Genomic DNA, 24,563 nt, shown 5'->3' on the forward strand with positions numbered 1-24,563 from the left:
ATTCTTGGATTTGGAATTATTTAATCGGTGAGAACAATACAATTGAAACCAGAACACATTTAAAATCTGTATCAGCCAATACCTACAATATGGTAGTAACCATTACAAAAAATGGCTGAATAATGTGCCAAAAAGCCAACTCTACAGGATCAGGCGCAACAGTTCAAGGTACTCTGATTTTGTGGAACAAGGTGAAGATCTGTCCAATAAATTTATAGAAAAAGGATATGACAAGTCCATCTTTGATAAAGCATTTTTTGATGCCAACCAATTGGAAAGCAATATGTTATTGGAAAAGTCTAGGACTAAGTCTGTTTCATTACTTACCACTAGGGATAAGAGCCAACACAAAGGTAGATCTACCCCTAAATTCATTACACAATTTAATCAATCTGCACATCAAATTAAAAAGATACTGAACCGTCACTGGAACATTATGCGTAGTGATCCGGTGATTGGTTCTGTGTTACCTGAACAAGCACCCATAATCTTTAGAAAAGCAAGGAGCATAAAAACGATAATAGCTACAAGCAAATTAAAATCCAAAAAACTGAAGGATTCAAATGCATCCACTAAAACAGGAAATTATGGGTGCGGGAGAGGCCGTTGTCTTACATGTAGTTACATCAACAAGACAAATAAATTTGTCTTATATATATATATATATATATACAGTGTTCGACAAACCTATACATTTGCACGCCCTGGGCGAGTGGATTTAACATCGTGGCGAGCTCCTATTGGCCCAAGCAGCACACGTGTGGTACTAGGTGGCGAGTAGATTTTTTTTCCCGGCGATTTGTCGACCACTGTTATATATATATAATTTGTTTACATTTTATGTTGGGCCAAATTAAGTCCTTAGCAGCACGCTCCTAGTGGGCACCACTATTTTACATTAGTATACATTTAGCATAAGGACTTGCTACTGAGACTTACCTTGGTGTGGTTAGCAGGCTTATCATTATTTGATCAAATTATGTAACCAAAAGTCTCCTTTGTTTTACAGATTTAGTTTTCACTGTGAATATTTATTTTCACATTTGTTGGTGGCTCGGTGGAGAAGCGCTGGGATTCACTGTCTGTTTTATACATATACACATACACACACACACACACGTTACCAGCAGGAATGATGGCACGAAGACGACAGCACTCAAAAGTATAATCCAAAGTAATTGTATTAAAGAAATAAACAGCACAAAATACAACTTTTCGATCCGCACAGAGGAATCTTCATCATAGGTGTGTGCAGTGAACAACAGACAAAGAGTGACTTTAAATACCCTAAACCAGTGCAACAAACCACTCCCATCAATTAACTAATCATGCAAAGGCAGGTGAGTCATATCAGTCCCAATTGTTGACAGCTGGATGAGTCCTCAGTGTTGAAGTGTATCAGCTGTGAGAGTCATTAGATGGCTGTCCATGGTTACCACGGTAACATGGGGTGGGTCTCTGTGGCTTATCAAACGACAAGGATTAAGTGATCTGTGAATGGGACTAGTATGCTGTCATGTAATTGTCAACAGAGTAACTTGGCTACCATCTAGCATAGGTACTGTATTAAGTCCTGTCTATGATATATATATATATACAAAGCATGAGTTCGGCGCAAAGTGAAACAACACCCAAAAGTGAGGATGAACATGGTGGTAGACAGGGAGGTGGTGGGTGATTAAAAAATATAGAAGTGCAAGCTGCAGACAAAGTATGCATGCATATACTCAAGAGGGTACATGAAAATGTGGAAGCTGATAATGATAGATAAACAGTGTGATAGCAGGCACAACATTGTTTTGGAGGCTGACCTCAAAATGTGGTCAACCGCAGTAAGTAAATCCCGGTTAGAGAAAGCAGCCCAAATTCCAGTCTTCGTTCAGACCTTTGGGTACTAAAGTGTTCAATTTGTATATCATTTTGCCTTCCAATTGAAGCAATAGTTTATGCCTGTCACCACCTCTGGGTGGAACATGCGCCTGTATGATGGGCAAGCAGCGGAATGTGGATAGGCCGTGCTGTTTGTTTTTGAAATGTCTTGCTACAGGGAAACATTTTAAGCCATCCTTGTCGGTCTGATCCATGAGTGCCTTGCGGATCGTTGACCTATGCATGGCTATTCGTTCCTTCAACATTCGTGACGTTTTACCAACATAGTACAGCCTACAGGGGCATCTGATGATGTAGACAACAAAACGTGATTCACAATTCAAGAAATCCTGTATCCTGATGGGAGTGCCGTCATGGGAGGATTTGCCCAGTATTAGGTAGTGGCAGTTCACACATCCTTTGCATTTGTGTACCCCCTGGGTCTTGGTGAGCCATGTGGGAGGATTAGTATACTTATCCACTGGATTTGATCTAGTCAGAATATCTCCCAGAGAACAACCTCTCCTATAAGAGAAGAGCGGTGGAGCTGTAAAGTGTCTCCCAATCCTTTGATCATTGGTCAGGATGTGCCAGTGCTTGCGAATGCTGCGCTGAATCAGTCCTGAAGAAGTGCTGTATGTTGAGACCACATTAAAGCGTGTTTTCTGTGTCTTTGGTGGTAGATTTCAGTAGATCTTCCCTTGTAGGTAGTCTTCATTGTTGAGTGCATCATCAATCTCCATTTTGTCATAACCCCTTATGAGGAACCGTGCTGCCATTTGCTGGAGAGCCTCTTCCACTTCCGTTGGATTGCTGGTGATCCTTCTTGCTCTGAGCAAGAAAGTAAAGTCACTCTTTGTTTGTTGTTCACTGCACACATTACCCTGATGAAGATTCCTCTGTGCGGATCGAAAGGTTGTATTTTGTGCTGTTTATTTCTTTAATACAATTACTTTGGATTAAACATTTGAGTGCTGTCGTCTTTGTGCCATCATTCCTACTGGTAACGTATTATATATATATATATATATATATCAAATGGAAATATAACTGTATGCTCATTTGAGCATAGTTATATTTCCATTTGTTATATGCTTTGCTGTGGAGGGTTTTTGTCACTTTTTTTTTTACTCACCATAACTTAACTATAGAGCGCGGCACAATGCGAGTGTCGAATTTTATTCTGTTATATATTTATAAAATCAATCTCTTCTAAGATTATCTTCTGGTCACACTATAACCACCATTGCCACTGATTCTGGATATGCTTATGTTAATGGAAAATATGTGAGTATATTACCATCAAACTATATATCTATCACTAGTGCAATATGTCTGGTACCAGAAAAATAGACACGAGTTTGATGGTAATATACTCACATATTTTCCATTAACATAAGCATATTCAGAATCAGTGGCAATGGTGGTTATAGTGTGACCAGAAGATAATCTTAGAAGAGATTGATTTTATAAATATATAACAGAATAAAATTCGACACTCGCATTGTGCCACGCTTTTTTACTTTTGATACAATGTTAGTGTTAAATTTTATTCCGTTTTAGATTTATAAAACTCAGTTTACTGTCTGCACTATTGGTCCTTCTCGTTTGCAAAGGTCTTCTAAGATTATCTACTGGTCACACTATATCCGTTGACACGGATTCTGGATATGCTTATGTTATGGAAATATGAAAGTTTATTCCCATCAAACTCGTGTCTATTTTTTCTGTTATCAGACATATTACACTAGAGTGGTTTTTTTTCATCATTTTTGGTTACGACACCTGCGCTCCCCACGATCTGGACATGTACAGCTTTCTCTGTGCAGGCGGTTCTCTGTGACATAACACTGGCCGAGTCGGAATCGTCCATTTGGTTGCGGCAAGTCGCCGCCGGCCTTTTAGCTGCTGAGGGACCCTTGGTTGCAGCCACTCTGCCGCTGGACATTCAGTGGCTGCCCGGTTCAACAATAAGGTAAGTTAACTTAAAGGGTTTTAGCGGTTAGGGTAGGGGCTTAAGGGTTTTAGCGTAGGGGTTAGCTAGCGTTGGTATTATGGGTTAAGATGAGGGGGTTTAAGAGTAATATTAGGGGCTTGCCTTGGCTGCAAAATGTCCATGCAGCTATGAGCGGTGGACGTTACCAAATCTTCTAGACCGTTGCCAAGCAGCTCAGAAATGTTTCCACTCGGGCTGTATTGATTTTTGCATGTGCACATTTTCTTGTAAAATTGGTTATGCAAATTTAAATGTCGCGCGGTAGCAGGGGGCACAGCAGAACTTACTGCAGATGTGTCTTACCCAGGCACGCCGTACCGGAAACCTACAACTCATTCACTTTCTGAAAGCATGACTATTACATACATTTTGCTTCAACTGCTTTTTTCTTTTAATTAGATTTAACCATTTGTGGCACAAGACATGTCAACACGTATAAACAATTAAGAAATATATAACAATCTTTTCAGGATAAATAAATCAAAACTTTTGCCTTGGTCAGTTTAGCCAGACTAATGGGATAGGACATTTTAGTGTTTTTTTGCTTCCTGAAAGCACAGATCTCTCTTACAAAGGAACATACGTTATCATGAAGTCATTTACAACAGCATCTAAATCCAGTGAACTAAAAGTATTACAGTTTAGGTAAGGTAAAAACGACAAAGTGAATGACAGCACGTTAAGTACAGAGATAGCTTTGGCCTACCCCAGGTCCCACAAAGTTTTAAAATGCAACACCTTTAAAATGTTATTTACAATTAAATATTTTTGCTAGGAATAGAAAGATATTTAAGAACACAAACTGGCACAAAGTCATTAAGTGTAACTTCTACCACACCAGCAATTTGATCAGTTGGACAATTATTACAGGAATGTACAAAGCCAGACGTGGAGCGGAAAAAAATAAATAAAGTGTAGTGTTGGCATGGCTACCATTTTTTATCTATGTATCTAACTGGGCATATGTTGATGATAATTGAGTGAACTTACAATGAACTAAAGAAATCCCTATTCCCTGCTCCATTGTACAGCTTTCTCGTTTCCAGTTTTGTACTGGAAGAACCAGAGTGGCAAAGCAACTTTGGACTTAAAATGGAATGACTGAACAATAAACCCTTGTTCAAGTCTACAGCTTCTTTATGCTGCACCTACTGTATGTAATGTTTAAAAACAGCTCCACAGATCTTCACTGGTGTTGCCTGATGGAAAGTAATGGCATGCCAAACAACAAAGTAACGTAAAATACTAGTTGTATAGCAGTACATACTGCATAGAGTGACTCATTCTGGAAGTCAACTTCTTTCACTTAACTAATATTAAAGTTACGTTCAAAAGGTACACAAACGGAATTTAAAAAAATTAGTGTATCTGTGGGCAAAATGACGTTTTCAGTTATGTGGGGACATTTTTAGCCCCAAGATGAATTTGCATTAACACCTGTATTGAAATGTCAGTATGTATAAATTGCAATTTAAAAAAATAAAATAAAAAATAAAATGTGTTACTACTATGGAATTAAAAGCTATAACAAATGGTATATGTAAACCCCATTGAAAACAAAATAATATGTATGAAAAGTACTTTATCTATCATTGTTCATTGAGGCGTTGCCAAAATTCTCCCCAATATTTAAGGAATTTCAACTTTGTGCATTGATAACATATTGGTCATAGAGTTCTCCATAGTACCTTGTAAGTGCCAAGAATTCAAGACTCATCTCTACAAACTTGCTTGTGCTCAGAATGTAATATTAAAGCGGTCTAACCCACCACTGAAATACACAGTAGTTTTGGCTCCACAAACAGGACTTGTACCACAACAGCGACTAATAAACGGAGTCTCTCACTTCATGCACGCAACATGCCTACAGGAAGGGAATGCGGACTGCTGCTGAGTGCGATGGGAGTCGCCCCTGAAGTTCCCCTGGGGACCAAAATGTCGGGATATGTTTGCATGATGAACTGAATAAACCTTTCTTCTTCTACCCCTTATGCTGTTCAGGTATTTGGATTACTTCTGTGATCTTCACTGACTATCCTTACCTACCTTTACCGTACCTCACCTACTTTGCTGACGGATTTATCCCTGTGTGTGCGTATATATGTATGTGTGTGTGCGCATATATGTGTGTGTGCGCGCGCATATATGTGTGTGTGCGCGCGCATATATGTGTGTATGTATTTAGTGTGTGTGTATGTATTTAGTGTGTGTATGTATTTAGTGTGTGTGTGTGTGTGTGTGTGTGTGTGTGTGTGTGTGTGTGTGTGTGTGTGTGTGTGTGTGTGTGTATATATATGTATGTGTGTACAGGCATACCCCGGTTTAAGGACACTCACTTTAAGTACACTCGCGAGTAAGGACATATCGCCCAATAGACAAATGGCAGCTTGCACATGTGCCTGTCAGCACGTCCTGAACAGCAATACCGGCTCCCTACATGTACAGAAGCTGTGCACAAGCGGGGAGACTACAGAGCCTGTTACAAATGGGTTATTTACATCAGTTAAGCACGTATATGACGATTGCAGTACAGTACATGCATCAATAAGTGGAAAAAAAGGTAGTGCTTCACTTTAAGTACATTTTCGCTTTACATACATGCTCCGGTCCCATTGCGTACGTTAATGCGGGGTATGCCTGTGTGTGTATATATATATATATATATATATATATATATAGATAGGTTCCTTACCGAGTAGATCCAGGATCCCAAGATCACGAGGCAAGAAGGAGACAGCACACTCAAAGGTACAAAAAGCAGCGTGTATTCAGTAGAAAAACCGGCACATAAACCCATGATAGATAGATATACACACACACATATATATATATATGTGTGTGTATCTATCTATACACACACACACGTATGTATATATTAAATGTATTATTTCTTTTTTTCAAGTGATGTATGTTAATGTATAGGAAGATAGGAAGAGTACCACTAAAGCCTCTTAAAAGCATAAATTCCCCCCGACAGGTTGTTTTAATTTACAAAATTCAATTCTGGTTCATATATGTAGTATTTAAATTGATGCATGTTATAAAGATTGTATGTGCATCTCTCCGATCTTATTTACTTTGGATTTCCATTGTCTTTACAATACCACCTCTTCAATTTCATCCTCTAAAGAGTCAACAGCTTTCACCACTGGTCTTCCTGGTGTGGGCTGTGACCGGTGTCTGTTGGAGTTTGTATTTTTCCCATTGCCAGAAAAGAAAGGATCATCTTTCACTTTGACTTTGCTGCTTTTATCCCATGGAGGAATGTTGCTGGAGTCATGGTCAGCTTTAGCATTGCGTGATGCAAAACCACTTAAGTCATTGCTTTTGGAAATGGAAGGAAGTGTAGTGTTGGTACCGCTGCCAAAAAGCTGCTCCATTAAATTGGACTTTTTATCTTTCTGTATAGTTAACTGGGAATTGCTTATAACAAAAGGTTCTTCCAACACATCGTTCTTTTGACCATTTGCACTTGATCTTCCTTTTCCAAAGGACGGAGCATAGCTACCAAATGTGAAGTCACCAGTGGAATCCATGGCCATCTGGTTTCTGCGGCTTTGGGCCTCTGCTTTTAAAGAGAACTCGTTGTCCCCATGAACTGGGAGACCATTGAATAATTTCTGAGTTGACTCTGAGGACTTGTATGTTTTATGCTTTTTCTCTGCAGAGTCTGGCTTGATTAATGGATCCAAAAGTGGTATTTGAGAAAAAGGCCCAAGTCCGGAGGAGATCAAATAAAAAGCGTCTTGATTTTCCTTATCAATTTCATTCATCTTTGCAAGCAGAAGCTCCCTCTTGAGCCTCTCGTCTTCAATTGTGTTTACATTCTCTTGTGTATCTTGAAAAAATAGATCTTCTTTTCTCTTTCTTTCAAATTCTTCCTTTTCCCATTCTGCTTAGAAAATGAAAAAAACAAAAAAGCAGTAATTGTTTAAAGCATCTCAGGCAAGAACAACGCAAAATCATACACATTTCCACTGACCAATTCTACTTATTCTGCTGGTAAAATACATGTTATATCAAAATGTGATATGTCATATATATCAACGTGTAATCATCACTTTTCCATGGCATAAGAAAGCCATGCAAAACGTTTTCCTCCAGATTCATTTTTCCATTTTCCCTGAAGAAAGACTACTTACTGGTCCTTATTACCCTCTGGTTCAGGTTCTATCATAATTAAATAATTGAGCATTGGCTATGACGCTGATGCAATATGTGAGCATCATAGTAATATCCCTCATTCACTGGTTTGCCTGAATTCATTTTGTACTTCCTAGAAGGCAGTGGATGTCAGAGTTCCAGTTAGTAAGACTAAGGTAGTCCTGTACACCTTCATATTAAAGGGAGTCGACATTTATTTTAGAAAAAGGATGAAAAAAAAGTCAGTAATATGGACGAGCATCTAGTAAGTATGTTAAAGAAGTGGTTCATGTCTTGGCATCATCCTCAAGCTCCCACTGCTGTCCACCAATCTAGCTACACATTTCCGACCCAATATACGGCTTCCCGAAAACTGGAGACTTGTTGGTCTATGATGTAATACACTGATTGCCTTTGAGATTTTAAAACCCCATCCAAGCAACAAACCATTAACTGGGAAGGACTCTTCATAATAACAGTACACTAAATTTAGGATTGAGCTCTACACAAGATGTGTATAATATTTTCTAGATTCGGTTAAGGCGTTTTGTGGAAATGGAAGTGTATTGAGGTAACCAGGATCTTTATATCGGAAAGTAAGCAAGTCAGCAGGGCCGTGGCATACCAATCCTTTAACCTTTACTATATACTGAACGTGATTGAGCTTCTTACCCTCCAAATGGCCTCTTCAGAGTTAAGACAATGAATGACACTGCTGCTTTGTAAAAACAGTTTAGTGCTGAATTCAGAGCTAGACATAGCAACATATTAAACCCTATTTATCCATGGCTTAATCTTAAAGGCCTGCAATGGCTGATTGGTATAATACCAAAAAGCTGCTGGCAATATTATAATAAATGATATGTTTGACCCTTGGCAACTCTTCCTCTGGATCAATATACTGTAAATACAAATATAGGATAAATATCGGTCGTCTAAATATAGCATAGGTTGAACTTTATGGAAGTATGTCTTTTTTTGAACCTCATCTATGTAACTGTAACATGCTGTTAACTTTTAAATATAATGTCAAAGGCACTTAGAAGACACAAAGGGAGAAATCTCCCATTCTATTGATCAGATAGACCTCGAAGATATATTTATACTGTGGACATGGCATCTCTGTAGTGACAGTCGGAGAAGGGGACGGCGTTACCTGAAGTACTCGGACACAAGGAGTGGTGGAGACTGTAAAAAAAACGACTTATAGAAGGTTGACTTTGGACTTCTTGTCTATATTACTATAGTCGTGGCACAAATACCGCCAGTTCGGCTGCACCAGGGCCCACGACTTTAGGGGCCCATCCCTCCACACGCTAGAACACCAGAATATACTTCTTTCAGCAGTCACAACGGAGTTCCGGCAGTTGTAGAGGGCCCACTCTGCCTCCCCCTCCCCCCCCATATGCAGGGGTTTACCCGGCGGCAAAGAGTGTGCCCACGCAGGCGGCCCCAACACAGAAGTTAGGCCCAACTTCCACAATCGCCGCCACATTTGACTCTCTTCACGGCGGCCAGGTAAGGCCCTGCATGCCCCACTATACAGGTAATTTAGTTATTACTACGACAACCATCAAATTACAATTACTATTAGGATCTCCTTCCATGCCTATTCCTTACCGTCACGCAGCTTTCTTGCCTTGTCCTCTAATGCCTTCTGTTCTCCTTCTCTCCTCTGCTTTTCCTCTTTTTCTCGCTTTCGTTCGAGTCTTTCCTTTTCTTTTTTATGCTTCTCCGCCTCTTCTCTAAGCGGCTTCCCCCGATTGTCTTGCTCCTTTAGAAAAATGTTATATTATTATTAGTGTTTATTTATAAAGCACCAATGGGGAAACACAATGATATAAATGACATACACAGAATGACATATCAAATAAGGACAAACAAGCACAAATGAATACAAATGGAATGAGGGCCTGTTCGCGAGAGATTTAAATCTAGGATAAAAACAGGTGTGTGGTAAAGATTTTGTTCTTGATATGCCATCCAGAGAAACACATTTTGTTGAGGTCATCTAATAACCCTCTGGACAGTGGTCAACAAATAACCCTCTGGACAGTGGTCCCCCTGGCACTGAAGGATCAACCAATCTCTTTTGTGCTATCTACAGTGATCATTACATTTCTGTTTTAGTTTGCTCTCGTCAGAAGGTATACTTTAACATTACATGAATGCAATAGGACGGACTATGAGGAAGAACTCCTGCAGGCCCATAAAAGCTTTAGTACAGAAAGGATTAATGGCAATGTACAAGACTGAATTTCGTTACCATTCTCAGAAGTACCTCTTGTTGCGTCTCTTTCATTTCATCGGTTAAAACAAGTGGAGGTGGTGGAGAAGGAAATTCCACAGGTGATGCAGATTCATTAGTCTGTACACTCTTCGTACTTATGCTCTGGTTTGTCACTGTAACAAAACATAACAAATAAGATGCACATTTAAAATGTACCTTATAGCTGCCGTCTTAGTGGCTAGAAATGTTACACTTCCCTATAACAGCTGCACATAAACACCCAAGAACATTTGTAGCAGTGGAGTATGTCCCATATGTGATATAGGGTTGTTACGTCTGGGATCAGGAGTACGGAAAAACAACATCATTGTATGTGAATAATTATTGTGAAATCTTCTACTGTTTGGAAGCAGGTCTTTATGGACAACAAAGCTAGTATCACCACAGCCAAGTGCATGGTGCGTATGCAAATGGTAGGTCCCTGTTGTAAATTGATAATTTAGTTGTTGAAATACACACTAAGTTATGGTGGGTGAAAAAGGCAACAAAAAACCTCCACCGTTAGCATATAGCAATAAAGAATATCACTTGTGAGCACATTCACATGTCTTAGGCACGTTATATAGTGCCGGGCGCGTGGATTTTTAGTTGGCTGACGTTAGTCAGCCTTTCTATAGAAGGGCCACGCGTGCGCACGGCAGGGAGAGGGGAGCCGACAGACAGCGGCGAAGAGGAAGAAATTCATCTTTTCGCGCCGCTGCCTGCGCTCAAATGTATGTATATGTGTGTATTTGTGTATGTATGCATGTATGTGTGTTTAGATGGATGGATGGATGGATGGGTGTGTGTGTGTGTGTGTGTGTGTGTGTGTGTGTGTGTGTGTGTGTGTGTGTGTGTGTGTGTGTGTGTGTGTGTGTGTATGATTGCAGAAGTAAAAAAAAAAATATTTATTAAAGTTTTTTTTTTCTTTAAAAAAAAAATCAATCTAGGACTTGCATTCACTCACACAACCCATGCACACACATATACTCACGCATACATACACACATATACACAGATATACCTTACCTGCAGCTCCTGGCACTATATACAGGAAAAGCATGCGACACGTGCACGCGCGTTCGCATAGGAACGCACGGCCGCATCCTGTATATAACAGGCCTTAGACAGGTCTGCAACCCTGCCTTTTTAACCATTATCACCTAACATACTGTACAGTGCTTCCAGTGATTCTGGAAAATGACATGCAAATGAGCACACGTGTCACCTTTTGCCTTCAATATCCATTCACATGGAGCCCATATAAGCAAATGCATCGCTGTTCACACAGCTATTAAACACAGCATGGGACTAGTAAAGGCAGTCAAACCACTCAAAGACATGTTTCAACCTTAATGGGTCTCATCAGTGTGAGGTTGGTTTATACTTGCTTTGCAATATTTCTAGGCTGGGTAGGTTTATCATATACATTTTAAGTTATGGTGGATGAAAAGGCAACAAAAAAACATCGACTTGCTTTGCTAGCATGCCTGCGGGTAACACAATGTAAAAAAAAAAAAAAAACCTTCAGTATTTGCAACGTCAGTGTTGCCTTATATTACAGCCCATTCATTTATAGGGAAAGTCCTACTGGTGCTTTAACTATCAGAGATAATCCACACAAGATGGATCAGAAGACGGGAGTGACAATGCTAAGCAAAGTGTGTCACGTACACACAGATTTTGGAACAATTACTTTATCTGCTCCTTACAGTGTCGGGTGACCTGTTCTGGACAGGCGGCAGTCTAAAATATATATATGTATACTTTAATTCCCCCCCTTTTCATTTCAAATAATCAGGTCTATTAACAATACCAACATAATATATTTTATATGGAATATTTTATAACTCCAAAGAACAAAAGCTGACAAGAAAGCAACAGTAACCACTGGGGGCTTTCATCAGATTTTCTTCTTTAGATTTATTGATCTGATTCACAGGGTCCGCAGCCCTCAGTTTATGTCCGTGATCTGGGGGTTGTGGGGAGATTTGGTTTTCAATGTATGAAGACTACATTTATTTTGAGAAGCTCTTCAGACCCGGTGTATATTTTATAACCCCACCCTGGATCGCTGGAATGAGGAGTACTGTAGGTCAGCAGTATTATCGCTGCCTTTCAAGGCGGGTGAGCCCAGTTTCAGTCACAGTACCTGCTCCCCCTGTGAACGGGTCTGTGCCTCATGAGCCAATATTAGATTATAAACTATATGAAATAGGCACTTATTGTGTACACAACACTGTGTAGACTGGCAGCACTGTATAAGAAACAAATATTATACAGTACAGATGTAGAAAAGGCAGCACATGTCCGGTGCTTTTAATATTTAGGCAGCTCTAATACATGTGGTCAAATGGTAATGTATTGTTTTTATTTGCCCTGTTTTGTGTACATTAACCAATGAAATATGTGTCAATATGTTTGCCAGGCAGATCTAATAACTATAGGGGTGAGTGCAGAGACACCGGGCCAATTACTTAAAAAAGTTCAAGCTGATTAGTTTGAATGACACTTTTTATTGGTTACAGTATTCGTTACACTACCAGAGAAATAAATAATAATAATAATAATGTTACCTTTCTTCCTGGGAGTGATCTCGGTGTCTTTCTTCGGAGAGGGCTTTGACAAACGATAAGCATAAATATTTTTTGCATCAAGCTCTCGCTCTTTTTCCTGGATGAAACAGACACATACCTTAGTTTGTGTTTAGATTGCGCCTAATAATATTTCGCTTATAGTACTAAATTATTGCATCATTTTCTTAATCCACTGAACATAAGGTCTTTATAAAAAGGTAGAAAGTGTATCAAACAAATAATAATACATTTAACAATTACTTGCAACATACAATTCCTTTGATGATATTTAAGTCTGCATTGGGTACCTGTTTTACTTGTTACTAATTTGCTGCGTTAGTAAATTATTAGCGGATTCCCATGGGAAAAACCCACTGTTGTCCCATATGGACAAAGCAGTATTGTTATGAATATGAGATCACTATTTAATTCCCTTATCAACTGATTTCTGAAAATGTAGAATTGCCTTCAGACAGCTAGAACAACTTTCTCCTAAAGAAACACAATACCTGGATACAGGCAGCTCTCCAAAATGCGCACAGAAGTAATTCTCACTGTACTTAAAATGTATCCACTTGCTATTAGGTTATAACCCCATCGTTAACATCAATAAAGCAGACGAGAGAGCTTTTTCAACAATTGCCCCAAGACTGAAAAAAGTTCCCTCCACATTTCTGAATGGAAACAATTTCTTCCTTTCTTAAAGGAATTAAAAACCTGCCTTTTCAAACACCTGGCAAACAGACCCCAATACCCTAGCAGCCAACTTTCCTGCTCCCCTTCGTGTTTCCCGCCCTTTGTTTGTCGTGCTCGACGTTCTCCTATATGTTTTCGGGAGGCCCCGGTTGTAGGTCTGGGATGGGTGTCCTCCCTACGATCCTACACACTCTAGTACTGCGCTTCTTGACGAGTAGCGTGTTGGCAAAAGGTAGAAATATATAAATTGTACTTTTCTCCCTTCTCTCCTTTCATCGTACTCCTTAAACATGCTTACATATCTACTGTCAAGTTCTTTTGAAAATACTATCCAAATAACTAGATCTGTGTAAAAAGAAAACTCTGTTCCTTTCTTATCAGACAAATAGAAAGCTTTCTGAAAAGCCTTCTGTCGGACTGTCACGTCTCACCTATTAGCAGTGCAGAACCTACACAAACTGAAATGTGAGACATTCTAATCTTTGTCACAGGAGTCAGTGGGCAGCTATTTGCGTTGTGTGATTTGTCATTTATTCCACGGAAGTTATGACAGGCGTAAGTGCATTTACAGTCCATTACTAATGCTAACACTTCTACAGCTACAGCACAAAGCTGCCATCTTCCACTTCCGTTCGTCATCCATTGTTTGACACAGGGGCTCGCTGAGCAATTTCCCAGGGCTGATCTAGGTCCTGGGTTATAGAGGGAGGGTGGGATGGGGGGGCGGAGGGGGTTCCAGTCATCTAGTTGTTGAGCAAGGCGAGGGGTGGTGGTAAAAGGGAGAAAAGGGGTGTCAGTCTGTCCGGGCCCTTTCAGAGAGTAAGAGCCCAGCGAAGGGGCTCTCTCTGTCAATCGGCCTCGGTGAGGAAGATGACAGATTTGTGCTCTTCTGGAAGCTGCATACCTACCAAATCACTACAGGTCAACTGTGTGAGGATAATCCAGCCCTGGTTTTGTATTTATATTGCTTGGTCTACTACAGGGTTGCTCAACTCCAGTTCTCAAAGGCTACCAACATGTCAGGTTTAAAAGGACATCTCTGCTTCAGTACAGGTGACAATCAAAATGACTGAGCCACCTGAGCTGAAGCATGGATATCCTTAAAACATAACCTGTTGGTGGCCCCTGAGGACTAGAGTTGAGCACCCCTGGAAGCTTATTTCTAATAGACCATGATCTGTAGCGAAACGAGCTCTGTCACACTGCTGCCCTGCGAATCAGACAAGTATCAAGATACCAAAGCGGTCATTCATTTCTGTGCATTCCAGGCTGATTCATGACATCGCAAATCAGAACTGGCTGCTTCTGAGCTCCTGCAAAGAAATCAAGAATGCCCTGGTCATTTAATTGTAGGTGTCATTTTATATAGTACATTCTGCTACCCTGCGTTAGCCTACAATTTAATGGGTTAATTTCCAGGATACATTTTACCTTTAAACCCTTCACTGCCAAGAGAATCAACAGCACATTTCAAAACAATGCATTGTACACATCTCTGGCATTAAATTGGATTAAAAGCGGTTTCAACAATTTAAATGTTCCTATGTGTAATGGAATTAAAGTAGTGGGTTAGTAAATATTTAATGTAGCTAATGTGCCCATGTAGTACAATTCTGATTAACATTTACAACAATGTATTGCTTTGCCTGAAATATACTGGTTAATCTCAACCAAACATACCCCATTAAAGCAGCATATTAAATCAGTTCTGAAGAATTAGATAGTGACTTTTCCCCCCCATTTTTTTTCAAACTCTTACTGCCATTTTTAATGCATTTTAATATACTGAGCATCCTTTGATTTCTATAGCAGGTTTTAGCTCACCTCCCCAGCAGTGCAAGATCTTTGTAAGGCTGCGTCCATAGACACTTCGCCTGTGCAGAGGCTGAGGGAAAGCGGGTGCTCTCCCTGGCCATGGTACATGCGCCGTCCGTGGGAGTGTCTAGGGGCGTGCCAGTGACGTCAAGGAGCTGGTTCGTCCTCATTGGGGGGTTTTAAAATGCCTGTTTTACACTCTACAAACCATCTGTTAACACCTTCCTTATGGGAGGAAATTGCGACCTATTACTCTACAGCAGTATTTTTCAACCAGGGTTCCTAGGATTCCTTGGGCACCCCTACAGAGTTCCCTGCAATTTTCAGGTCATTTGAAAATTGCACAAAAGACAGAAGAATTTACAATGGATCTGATCTCAGACACGCCATTAGAGAGGGTTGGGGTTCCGCAAAATGAGACTATATAATTATAGGGTTCCTTAACTAAAAAAAAAAAAGTTTGAAACCACTGGTCTACAGTATATTGCAATGAACTGCGTATTCGCCTAGGCCTTGCTCAGACAGGCCGCGTTGCGACGTGCGCGCGCACGATCGTCACACTTTCAGTCTAGTGGATGACAGTTGTCACACTAGAAACTGCTTGTGGCGGCAAACTACAGCATTGACGCTGCGACATTTTGCCGCCAGAACCCAAACCAGCTCCGTGACGTGCCATTGAACCAGCTCCGTGACGTGTTCGTTACACCCCCCCCGCCACGCCCCTAAACGCCACGCCCCCTAAACGCAACGACCCAACTCCTGCAGTTTGAGCGCAGATTACTGGGCTGCAGGAGAACGCGGCGGAGGCGTCCACCAAGCACGTGGACGTAGCAGCTTGTCTGAGCGAGGCCTGAGGCCTCGTCCATAGTGCAAGATACGGAGCAAGCTACATAGCTCGCGCTACAAACAAACGTGCGTTTTCCAAAGCGCATGGCCATAGTGAGCGCGAGCTTGTGCGAGCACGTGAGACACAAGGATACCAAAAGCAGAGGAGACAAACTTGTTTGCTATTGCAGCGAGACAGCCTGGTCATGTGAGCGGCTAACAGCCAATGAAAATGTAGTAAGCTATTCTGCCTGGATACTGTTCAAATGACTTTTTGTCAGTTGAGTTGTGCTTGCTGTGAGAAAATGGACAGCTCAACTACTGAAAATTTGATTTCTGAGATTTACAAACGTGAACCTTTAATTCATACCATGACAGAAATAACAATGATAATTTATGGAGAGAAATTTCTGATGTATTGTCCATTAATTTGATATAATTGTTGCAATTTTTTTTTTGTAGTGTACTATGCTTATTTCAATGCATCACAATTTTTTTTTTTTTTTTTACAATGCATGTTTTCATGCATGACAGTGTATATATGTTTACAGAATACTTCATGGCATTATGCATTTTATTATTTGCTAAAGTAGTGTTCTCATGCATGACATTTCCTTGACATGCCCTCCCACATCATGACCGCGCCCACACCCTCGCTCACTTTCAAAAAAAAAAAAAAAACCTACCTACAGTCCACACATCACCGGAGGAAAGCTTGGACAAAGCCTAAGGCTGCGCTTATAGTACCGGAGACACCGACACGACGTTGAAACAAATGTATTGACGCCATCGCGTGCGCCTATAGTAGGCGACGGCTTAGTCGCGGTCGCTGGAAGTCACTTCAATTTGATTTTTCCAGCGACCGCAGCGTGACGTCAGCGTCGCCGGCACTGTAAGCGCGGCCTAAGACTGGAAGTGTTAATCAACAACTAGGTTATCGGTAGCTAATCAGATAGGCATCGCCCAGTTAAGCAGCTGTGGTGTGAACACAAACATTTGCATGCTTGAAACCTGAGCTATCAACCACAGCAGTGTTTTCCAACCGGGGTTCCATGAGAGGATCAAAAGGGTGCCACAGGATTTCCCTGTTCAGCCAGAGCAGGGAGAAAGCAGGGCAGTTGCTAGGGGGCTGGACAGTTTCATCCACCCTGATTGGCTGCTGCTGGGTAATGCAGCCAATCAGGTGGAGTCAGGAGTCTGGGGGGTGTGGCCAAGCATAGGAGGAAGCAGCATGGGCAGGTGAAGCTTAGGCCTTGTAAATAGTACAGGTGCGTGCGATGGAGCGCCTGTACGAGAAGCGATCCGTGGCCTGTAGGATTGCGCAAAGGGGAGGCGTGGTGATGGCATGCCTGTGACGTCACGTAATCGGTTCGCCCTCATTGGCTGAGCCGCGCACGTGACCTGGCCGGCGCATGACAAAATAAAAAAAAAAGTCTCGCGAAAAATCCACCGCATCTTTGCTCTCATGCAAGTTCTCTTGCGGCTCTATGGCCGTCCTCATTGAGGCACGGCCTTTTGTTTCGTGGCGTGCGCGACATCGCTCACGCCGTCGCACAGACTATGGACGCGGGCTTTGTGTCCGTCTGTCCTGTGTGAATTTCTTCTGTCCTGTTGTGTGTGTTTTTTCTGTCCTGTCACTGACTGTCCTGTTATGGGGGTGCCTCAGCACTGTGATTAGGGGCATTGAGAGAAAAAAGGCTGGGAACCACTGAACTACAGTCTTCTTATTACATGTATACATTGTGTGTAAAGAAGTGAAAACAGAATTGATTTTAATGCACAAAAACCAAAGCCAAGTTTGCATGTTCTATTTCTGAACCAGCGTATGTGGCAGAAGTGAAATATGTACAACAATCTTTAAAAAGGAGCAATCCAAGCGTTTTTTTGTTGTTTGTTTTTGTTACTATACAGGATTGAGGCAGGGGGGCTCCAGAGCCGAGTCCCATCGTTTCCTGAGTTACTTACCTTCAGAGGGGGTGCCCGTAGCAGCTCCGGCTGAGCTAGCCGAGTTTTAAAGATGAAAGCTACCGCGTCACAATAGGAAGATGATCTTGATGACGTCACGGCTTCCTATTGGCTCGCAGGGCATGAGAGCTTTGAAACTTTGCCATAATGTGAACCCAGACAGACAAGTGGAGTGGGTATTGGCACCTCCTACGGAGGTTAGTATCTTCGAAGGCAGGGGGTCCCCGGAGTTGAAATAAATGGGATTCAGCTCCAGAGACCCCCTGCTTCAATCCTGTGTAGATTTTTTTTTTTTAAATGTTAAAAGAATTAAAAAAAGAAAAAGCGCTTGTATTGCCGCTTCAAGAAAGAGATATTATACTGAACAAATAACAGACAAATCCAAAACAAATGCACTTTCCATTCCCATAATAATAAAGACTTTACCTTTAATTTTTGAGTCAGTTTCTGGTGCTCGTCTTGGAGCAATTTATGCTCTTCTTGGGCATCGTGGGCTTTTTTCTTCTCAGACAACAACTGCCGCTGGAAACTACTGTGCGTCAGTTCAAGGTTCTTCTCCAAGTCCTGCGAGAGACAACCCAAGAGAGCCAAGGTGAAAGGAGAGAGATCACCGCACGGTTTCCCGAGAGACAAAAACATAAAGCAAAATGATATCTGAACTGTTCACAGCACCGGTCACACGAAGACTTAACCCAATACCCGAATGGCTCAACTGGGACAGGTTTACCTGAGCCAGTATTGAGGCTAGTGAGATCTTCCTCTAACAATGTAATCTGTAATACTTTATGTAAAAAAACACACACAGTGTAGCCGTTATTACCATATCTGTAATTGAGGGCTATTTTTGTGAGGGAATTTCGGGCAACGGAATACGGACACATTTTTTTTGGACATTTGGCCCATGTTTTTAGGGATCAACAAGAAAACTCCATAAAAATTTTTTTTTTTTTTTTTTTTTTAATTTGAGCTGGATTATTAACTGGGGCATTTTTTTTTTACAGTGCTTCAGATATAAATGATTTCTTCTTTGCTTAGTGTTACAGAACACTTCCTATCTACCAAACACAACCAATGCTACTTTTATTTCTGACATATTTGCCCTGTTGTAGACCTGTACCGTCTTGAATATTTATGAGAATTTGCCAGAAAGGGAAAATATATCGGGCAACCTTGGGAGGTCCCTAGAGCTGCAAGTGCCACAGCTCAGCACTGGTGGACCCCTCATGCTTTAATAATGCAAGAAAGAAAACTCACTAACATTACCCTTCTCTCCCCTCCAACCCCATTGGGAAAAGCTGTGATTATTGACCAGTCGCCACACTATGTAACAAATCCTAATATCCCCATCTTCAAACCCTAATGGATGTATACTCCCAGAGAAGGAGAAAAACTGGACGAGCACTACTGTAGGTATCAAAAAAGTAGAAAGGAGGGCACGTATCCCATAAAAAAGATTATTTATTGGTCATGTAAAAACAGGGTAATGGAGAGCCCTACCAACGTTTCACGCTTCACAGAGCGCCTTCTCAAGGTATCGCGGGGTCTCAAGGGGTCTTTAGCATTACGCAGTCACATGGTCGATGTATACTCTCATCCCACAACGAGGAGCCACATTACCTTTCTGTTTCAGCACTGTCCCTCATTCCCTCCTAATTGTAAGCTCTCACGAGCAGGGCCCTCATTACCTCCTGTATCTGTTTGTACTTATTTGTTTGTAACTCTGTTTATGTAATGATCAAATCTCTGTACCCCCATTGTACCGCGCTGCTGAATATGTTGGTGCTTTGCAAATAAACAATAATAATAAATCGTGTCATTTACTGCATAAGAGCTTCTCAAATCAGTCAACACGGCAGCATTATACTAGAATAAAAGAAGGGACCCAAGCACTTCCAAAACATTCTCAGTTACAACAGAACGAGAGTGAACGCAACAAAAACTTTAGCTTCCCAAAAATATTCACTCTATTAGCTTTTGGTTTTAGTAAAATTAGAAAGTGCAAATAAAATATATAAGTAATGTGACTTGTTTTCCTGGTCAGCACTTGCCTACTTTGGGATACTCCACTCTTCTGCTATATCTTACACCTCAGGCCTAATTTCTCGCTGTACACCTGCCCGACTCTTGCTTTCTGCTCAAGGACATCTTCTTTCTATCCCTTTTGTAGCTAAAGCCCTTTCTCACCTAAACCCTTCTCACTCACTGCCCCATGCCTCTGAAATGCAATTCCCCTCAATATCTGACTTGCACCCTCTCTATCCACCTTTAGGACGTTTCTGAAAACACACCTCTTCAACAAAGCAAATGGGTAACTCCGTGCCTGATACAATACAGCTCATATGCACGGACCATGGCCCCTTGCAGAGGCACTTACCAGATCACCCTCCTGTCTCTGTAAGTTCTCTCCATTTGCCACTTAGATTATAAACTCTTCGGGGCAGTGAGACTCCTTTTCCTATTGTTTTATGTCTGAAGCCCTTATTCCCATTATGTGTTATAATATTATGTAACCTGAATTACTGCTGGAAAGCTCTATGTACCTGAATGGCGATAGATAAAGAGAGATAGAGATAGATAGATAGGTATATTAAATACATACATACTCAACTGTGCAAGCAAAAGACTAAGGCGTTCTCTCTGATGGAATAAAATAAGGAAGTACAATACAACCGTAGAAGAGGGCCCTTACATGCACCCAAACAATGGTGCTGTGTGACAGAGTCCAATTTCTGCTGCTAAACCCAAAAGGATCTTTCCAGGATGCCCCAAGGAGGTAGAAGAAGTAGGATCCCCCAAGTAGGTAGAGAGGAGATAAGGGGAGCGCAAAATTGAATATATAACCAATGATCAATCGGCTAGATAAGAGACAAGAAACAATCACAGATTGTGAGAGGGACACACAGGTGCTTTAAAAGCAACGGTGATAAGAAACAGGTGATGGTAATAATATTAGTAGTAGTAATACTACTTACACGGCCATGTGTAATCATGGAAGTCCTAAATGGTATCTTTAAAGTATTCCTCTGACTGCTGAGTCCACAGTTTCCCTGGGGTTTGCAGCTGATAGCTTCAGTATGTGAAGGCTGTAAGTTCTCCCAGTCCCTAGGGAATACCCACACAATATGCACACAAAATTAGTTTTTTTTTTTTTTTTTTTAAGGCAAAGCAGATAGATTTATTGCACATAAATATTAAATAACTCAAAATAAAAACTTCTCCCCGGCGGCGACAGTAGAATAACGGATCAATGCGACACAGATGGGTCCCGCTACCGCGTCCGGTATTGAATGCTGGAACGCAGCTCAACCAGAAAGCTACGGTGGCCGCCAGGTGTCAAAAATCCACGCAGATGAGAGCAACGAGTTTCACAGAATCCTCTGCTTCCTCAGGCTCAATGAATCTGTGTGTGGTCCCTCTGGAGGTTTAAATACCTCCATGCTGATTACTGACGTGCTTCATTGCTGTGCAAAAATCAGCTGATGCGATTTAGCTGATGTCCGCAGTGTTTTCACTCTGGGAAACTGAAGACTGAGTTGTCAGAGGAATACTTTAAAGATACCATTTAGGACTTCCATGCTTACACATGGCGTGCAAGTAGTATTACTACTACTAATATTATTACCATCACGTTTCTTATCACCGTTGCTTTTAAAGCATCTGTGTGTCCATCTCACAATCTGTGATTGTTTCTTGTCTCATCTAGCCGATTAATCATTGGTTATATATTCTATTTTGCCGCTCCCCTTATCTCTTCTCATACACTCACCTGTGTGAATCAAATAGGGCTATTGCAGAGTACATGCACGTGTGTTGGTGTAGTGCAGTGTTTTGCAACCTGTGTGGTGGAGTCGTAGGGTTCAGTGAGAGATTACCAGACATTCCCCGAGACCAGATTTGGTCGGCGGTTTATTTATTTATTTATAAAATATTTTACCAGGAAGTAATACATTGAGAGTTACCTCTCGTTTTCAAGTATGTCCTGGGATATTTTATTTGCCATTGTAAAAAAAAAAGTAATAATTCCAAAAGGTTCCTATTTCACATACTATGTTATACATGACATTTAATATCGATACTACTTTATTTATTTATTTTGAAATATAAATCTTTACCACAGTCACAAAGCTACATAGGATAAATGAGTTGGGGTTTCATAAAGTCACAATACAATTTTAAGGCGTCCATGGATCACCCAGCATTTGTGAAGAGTTCCCCAAAAACCATTGGTGCACTGTGTATCTTGAAAAAAATGAAACATATCTTAAGAGAAAACCTCTCGACTGCAACAGAACCCCCCCCCCCCCCCAAAAATGTTACAAAGACTAAGCAGTAATAATCGGCCTAGCATGTTAAAGTTGCATCACTCTGAAACCAAGAGGCCTTTACACATTTAGAAATGATTTAATGACAAAAATAGAGATTACGTCAGTACAGCTGAGCTTACATTGATCTTGGGTGGACAGCTGTTTCATATTAACCCGTTTTCAAATGCCTCAAACTTTTAAACCATAAATGGCAAATATTTACGTTTATGTCTGCATTTAGCCCCATTACGCAACATTGAAATTATATTTATTTAAACAAAATAGTTGACTGCACTAAACCAATTCACTTTTTTTTTTAAAAAAAAACTAGTATTAAAAATGAATAAAATCAATTAATGGTGTTAGCCCAAACGTCACACTTTTTTTAAAATGAGAATTTAATAAAAGGTATGTCAATTTTTGTGTTCGCTCCACTGGTATAGTAGCATTTTTTGTTATGACAGCAAAGTTGCAGCATTTTTCTTTCAGCAACTCGCTATAACCCTGCGAGTGCCTCGGTTCCCCGGCACTCTGGATCCCAAGGCAGCAACAAAAAATGCAAAAAGCAGCGCACTGCCCTGGGAGCACGGTGGTATAAAATGAAAAATGTATTGTCTATCCAACATTACAAAAAGGAGGTGTAGAGCCTCCTACGCGTTTCACACGACAAGGTGCTTTATCAAGGAGTATGGTGCTGTGTATCAGGGACCCTCTTAAATGGTTTAAAAATAAAGATTTCTTCAATGAAATTTTACGCAAACCCACGTGGCTTTTTGGCCGTACAGTCTATAATAAACCATGCAGGTAGCAGCATTTCTACAGGATGCCAAACTGCACGCAATCTCATTACCCTGATGTGAGCCACAGTTCACAAAGCGCTGTAGCGAGACGCACTACACAATGAGAGGGGCATAGATTTGATCACATTTAAAAATAGAAAAGAAACACTTTTTTTGTGCTCTGTGAAAAAAATGTTTTCCTATTCTTGGGAACGGCTGAAATTCATGGTTATTAAATATGCACCTATTTGACTAATTACGGCATCAGAGTACTTTGCAAACAGTGAAAATACAATGTACCTATGTATTTTAGGATTCACAGCCGTCTAATCATCAAAAGAGTAGATATGTTTACAAATACTCAAACCTTGTAGAATAGCGCCAGTAACGTGCCCTTGTTATGCCAACTGAAAACACTGTTACCTGATTTTTAATTTCAGTTGCATTTCCAGTTGGAAAGATTGAGACATTCAAGTTGCAAAGCACCTTAAGGGCTCGATTATACCAAGTGCTGCAGGGCGGCAGCGCTATTCTGTGACGTCACCCAGTGCTGCCGCCGAGCGGCATCTTGATTATACCGGGGAGACAGGCAAGAGAGGCTTGGAGGCGTGGCCGTGAGCTGTACACACACATTGGCTGAACCGCTCACGCGATGCGACCGTCGCTGGCCAATAACAAAATCCTCTGTCTCCTCTGCAGTTGTTTGCCCTGCAGCTCCAAGCGGCACGCACGCCGTAGTTGGTATATTAACTTTAATTGGATTTTGGTTTTGTGCCGCAGGCGATTTCTGGTATAATCACGGCCTAAGGCTACCACGGCCCCAGTGTCAGCTGCTGTACGCGGGCCTGGCTGTGCGTGCACATGTGAAAGCCACGATCTGTGGTTGAGCTGCAGGAGATCCCGTTGGCGGGTGCGTGGCGGGGGTGTGACTATGACATCACGCGGCTGGTTCACCCTCTTTGCCTTAACCGCCGCCGTGGCGTGGCCAGCGCTCTGTCACCACTGGAAAAGACAAAAAACTTGTCTTTACAAAATTTGGTTGCGCATCGCGATCTCTCCATGTGCATGCAGGCAGCTACTGGGCCCGGCCCCATAGAGGGACGGATCTTGTTCCCGCCGCATACGCCATAGTGCGCGCACAGCTAACACTGAGGACGAGGCCTTAGAGGTGCTCACTAAGCGGCACTTTAAAAAAAAAATATATTTTTGAAGTGAAACTTCTTTGCTGGCACCTATCTAAATTCTCATAGCACTAAAACTCATTCATGGAGACAAAAATGCATCCCGATCTGGCGCGTACACGAGCAAAATTCACACAGCACTCAA

The 24,563-nt window shown here is 41.3% G+C and overlaps 1 protein-coding gene across 1 annotated transcript; it reads right to left on the reverse strand.

Moving 5' to 3' along the window:
- Positions 1–6,077: 6,077 nt before the first annotated feature.
- Positions 6,078–18,718, reverse strand: LOC142481512 (lebercilin-like; the record flags this gene model as incomplete). The annotated part of the gene is made up of 5 exons (XM_075582918.1): positions 6,078–7,757; positions 9,629–9,782; positions 10,275–10,411; positions 12,854–12,950; positions 18,581–18,718. Coding segments are annotated over 5 exons (1,323 nt in total), but the record flags the coding sequence as incomplete, so codon positions are not given.
- Between the last annotated feature and the right edge of the window lie 5,845 nt (positions 18,719–24,563).

The sequence above is a fragment of the Ascaphus truei genome, unplaced genomic scaffold, assembly GCF_040206685.1.
Source record: "Ascaphus truei isolate aAscTru1 unplaced genomic scaffold, aAscTru1.hap1 HAP1_SCAFFOLD_2764, whole genome shotgun sequence".
Lineage (NCBI taxonomy): Eukaryota > Metazoa > Chordata > Amphibia > Anura > Ascaphidae > Ascaphus > Ascaphus truei.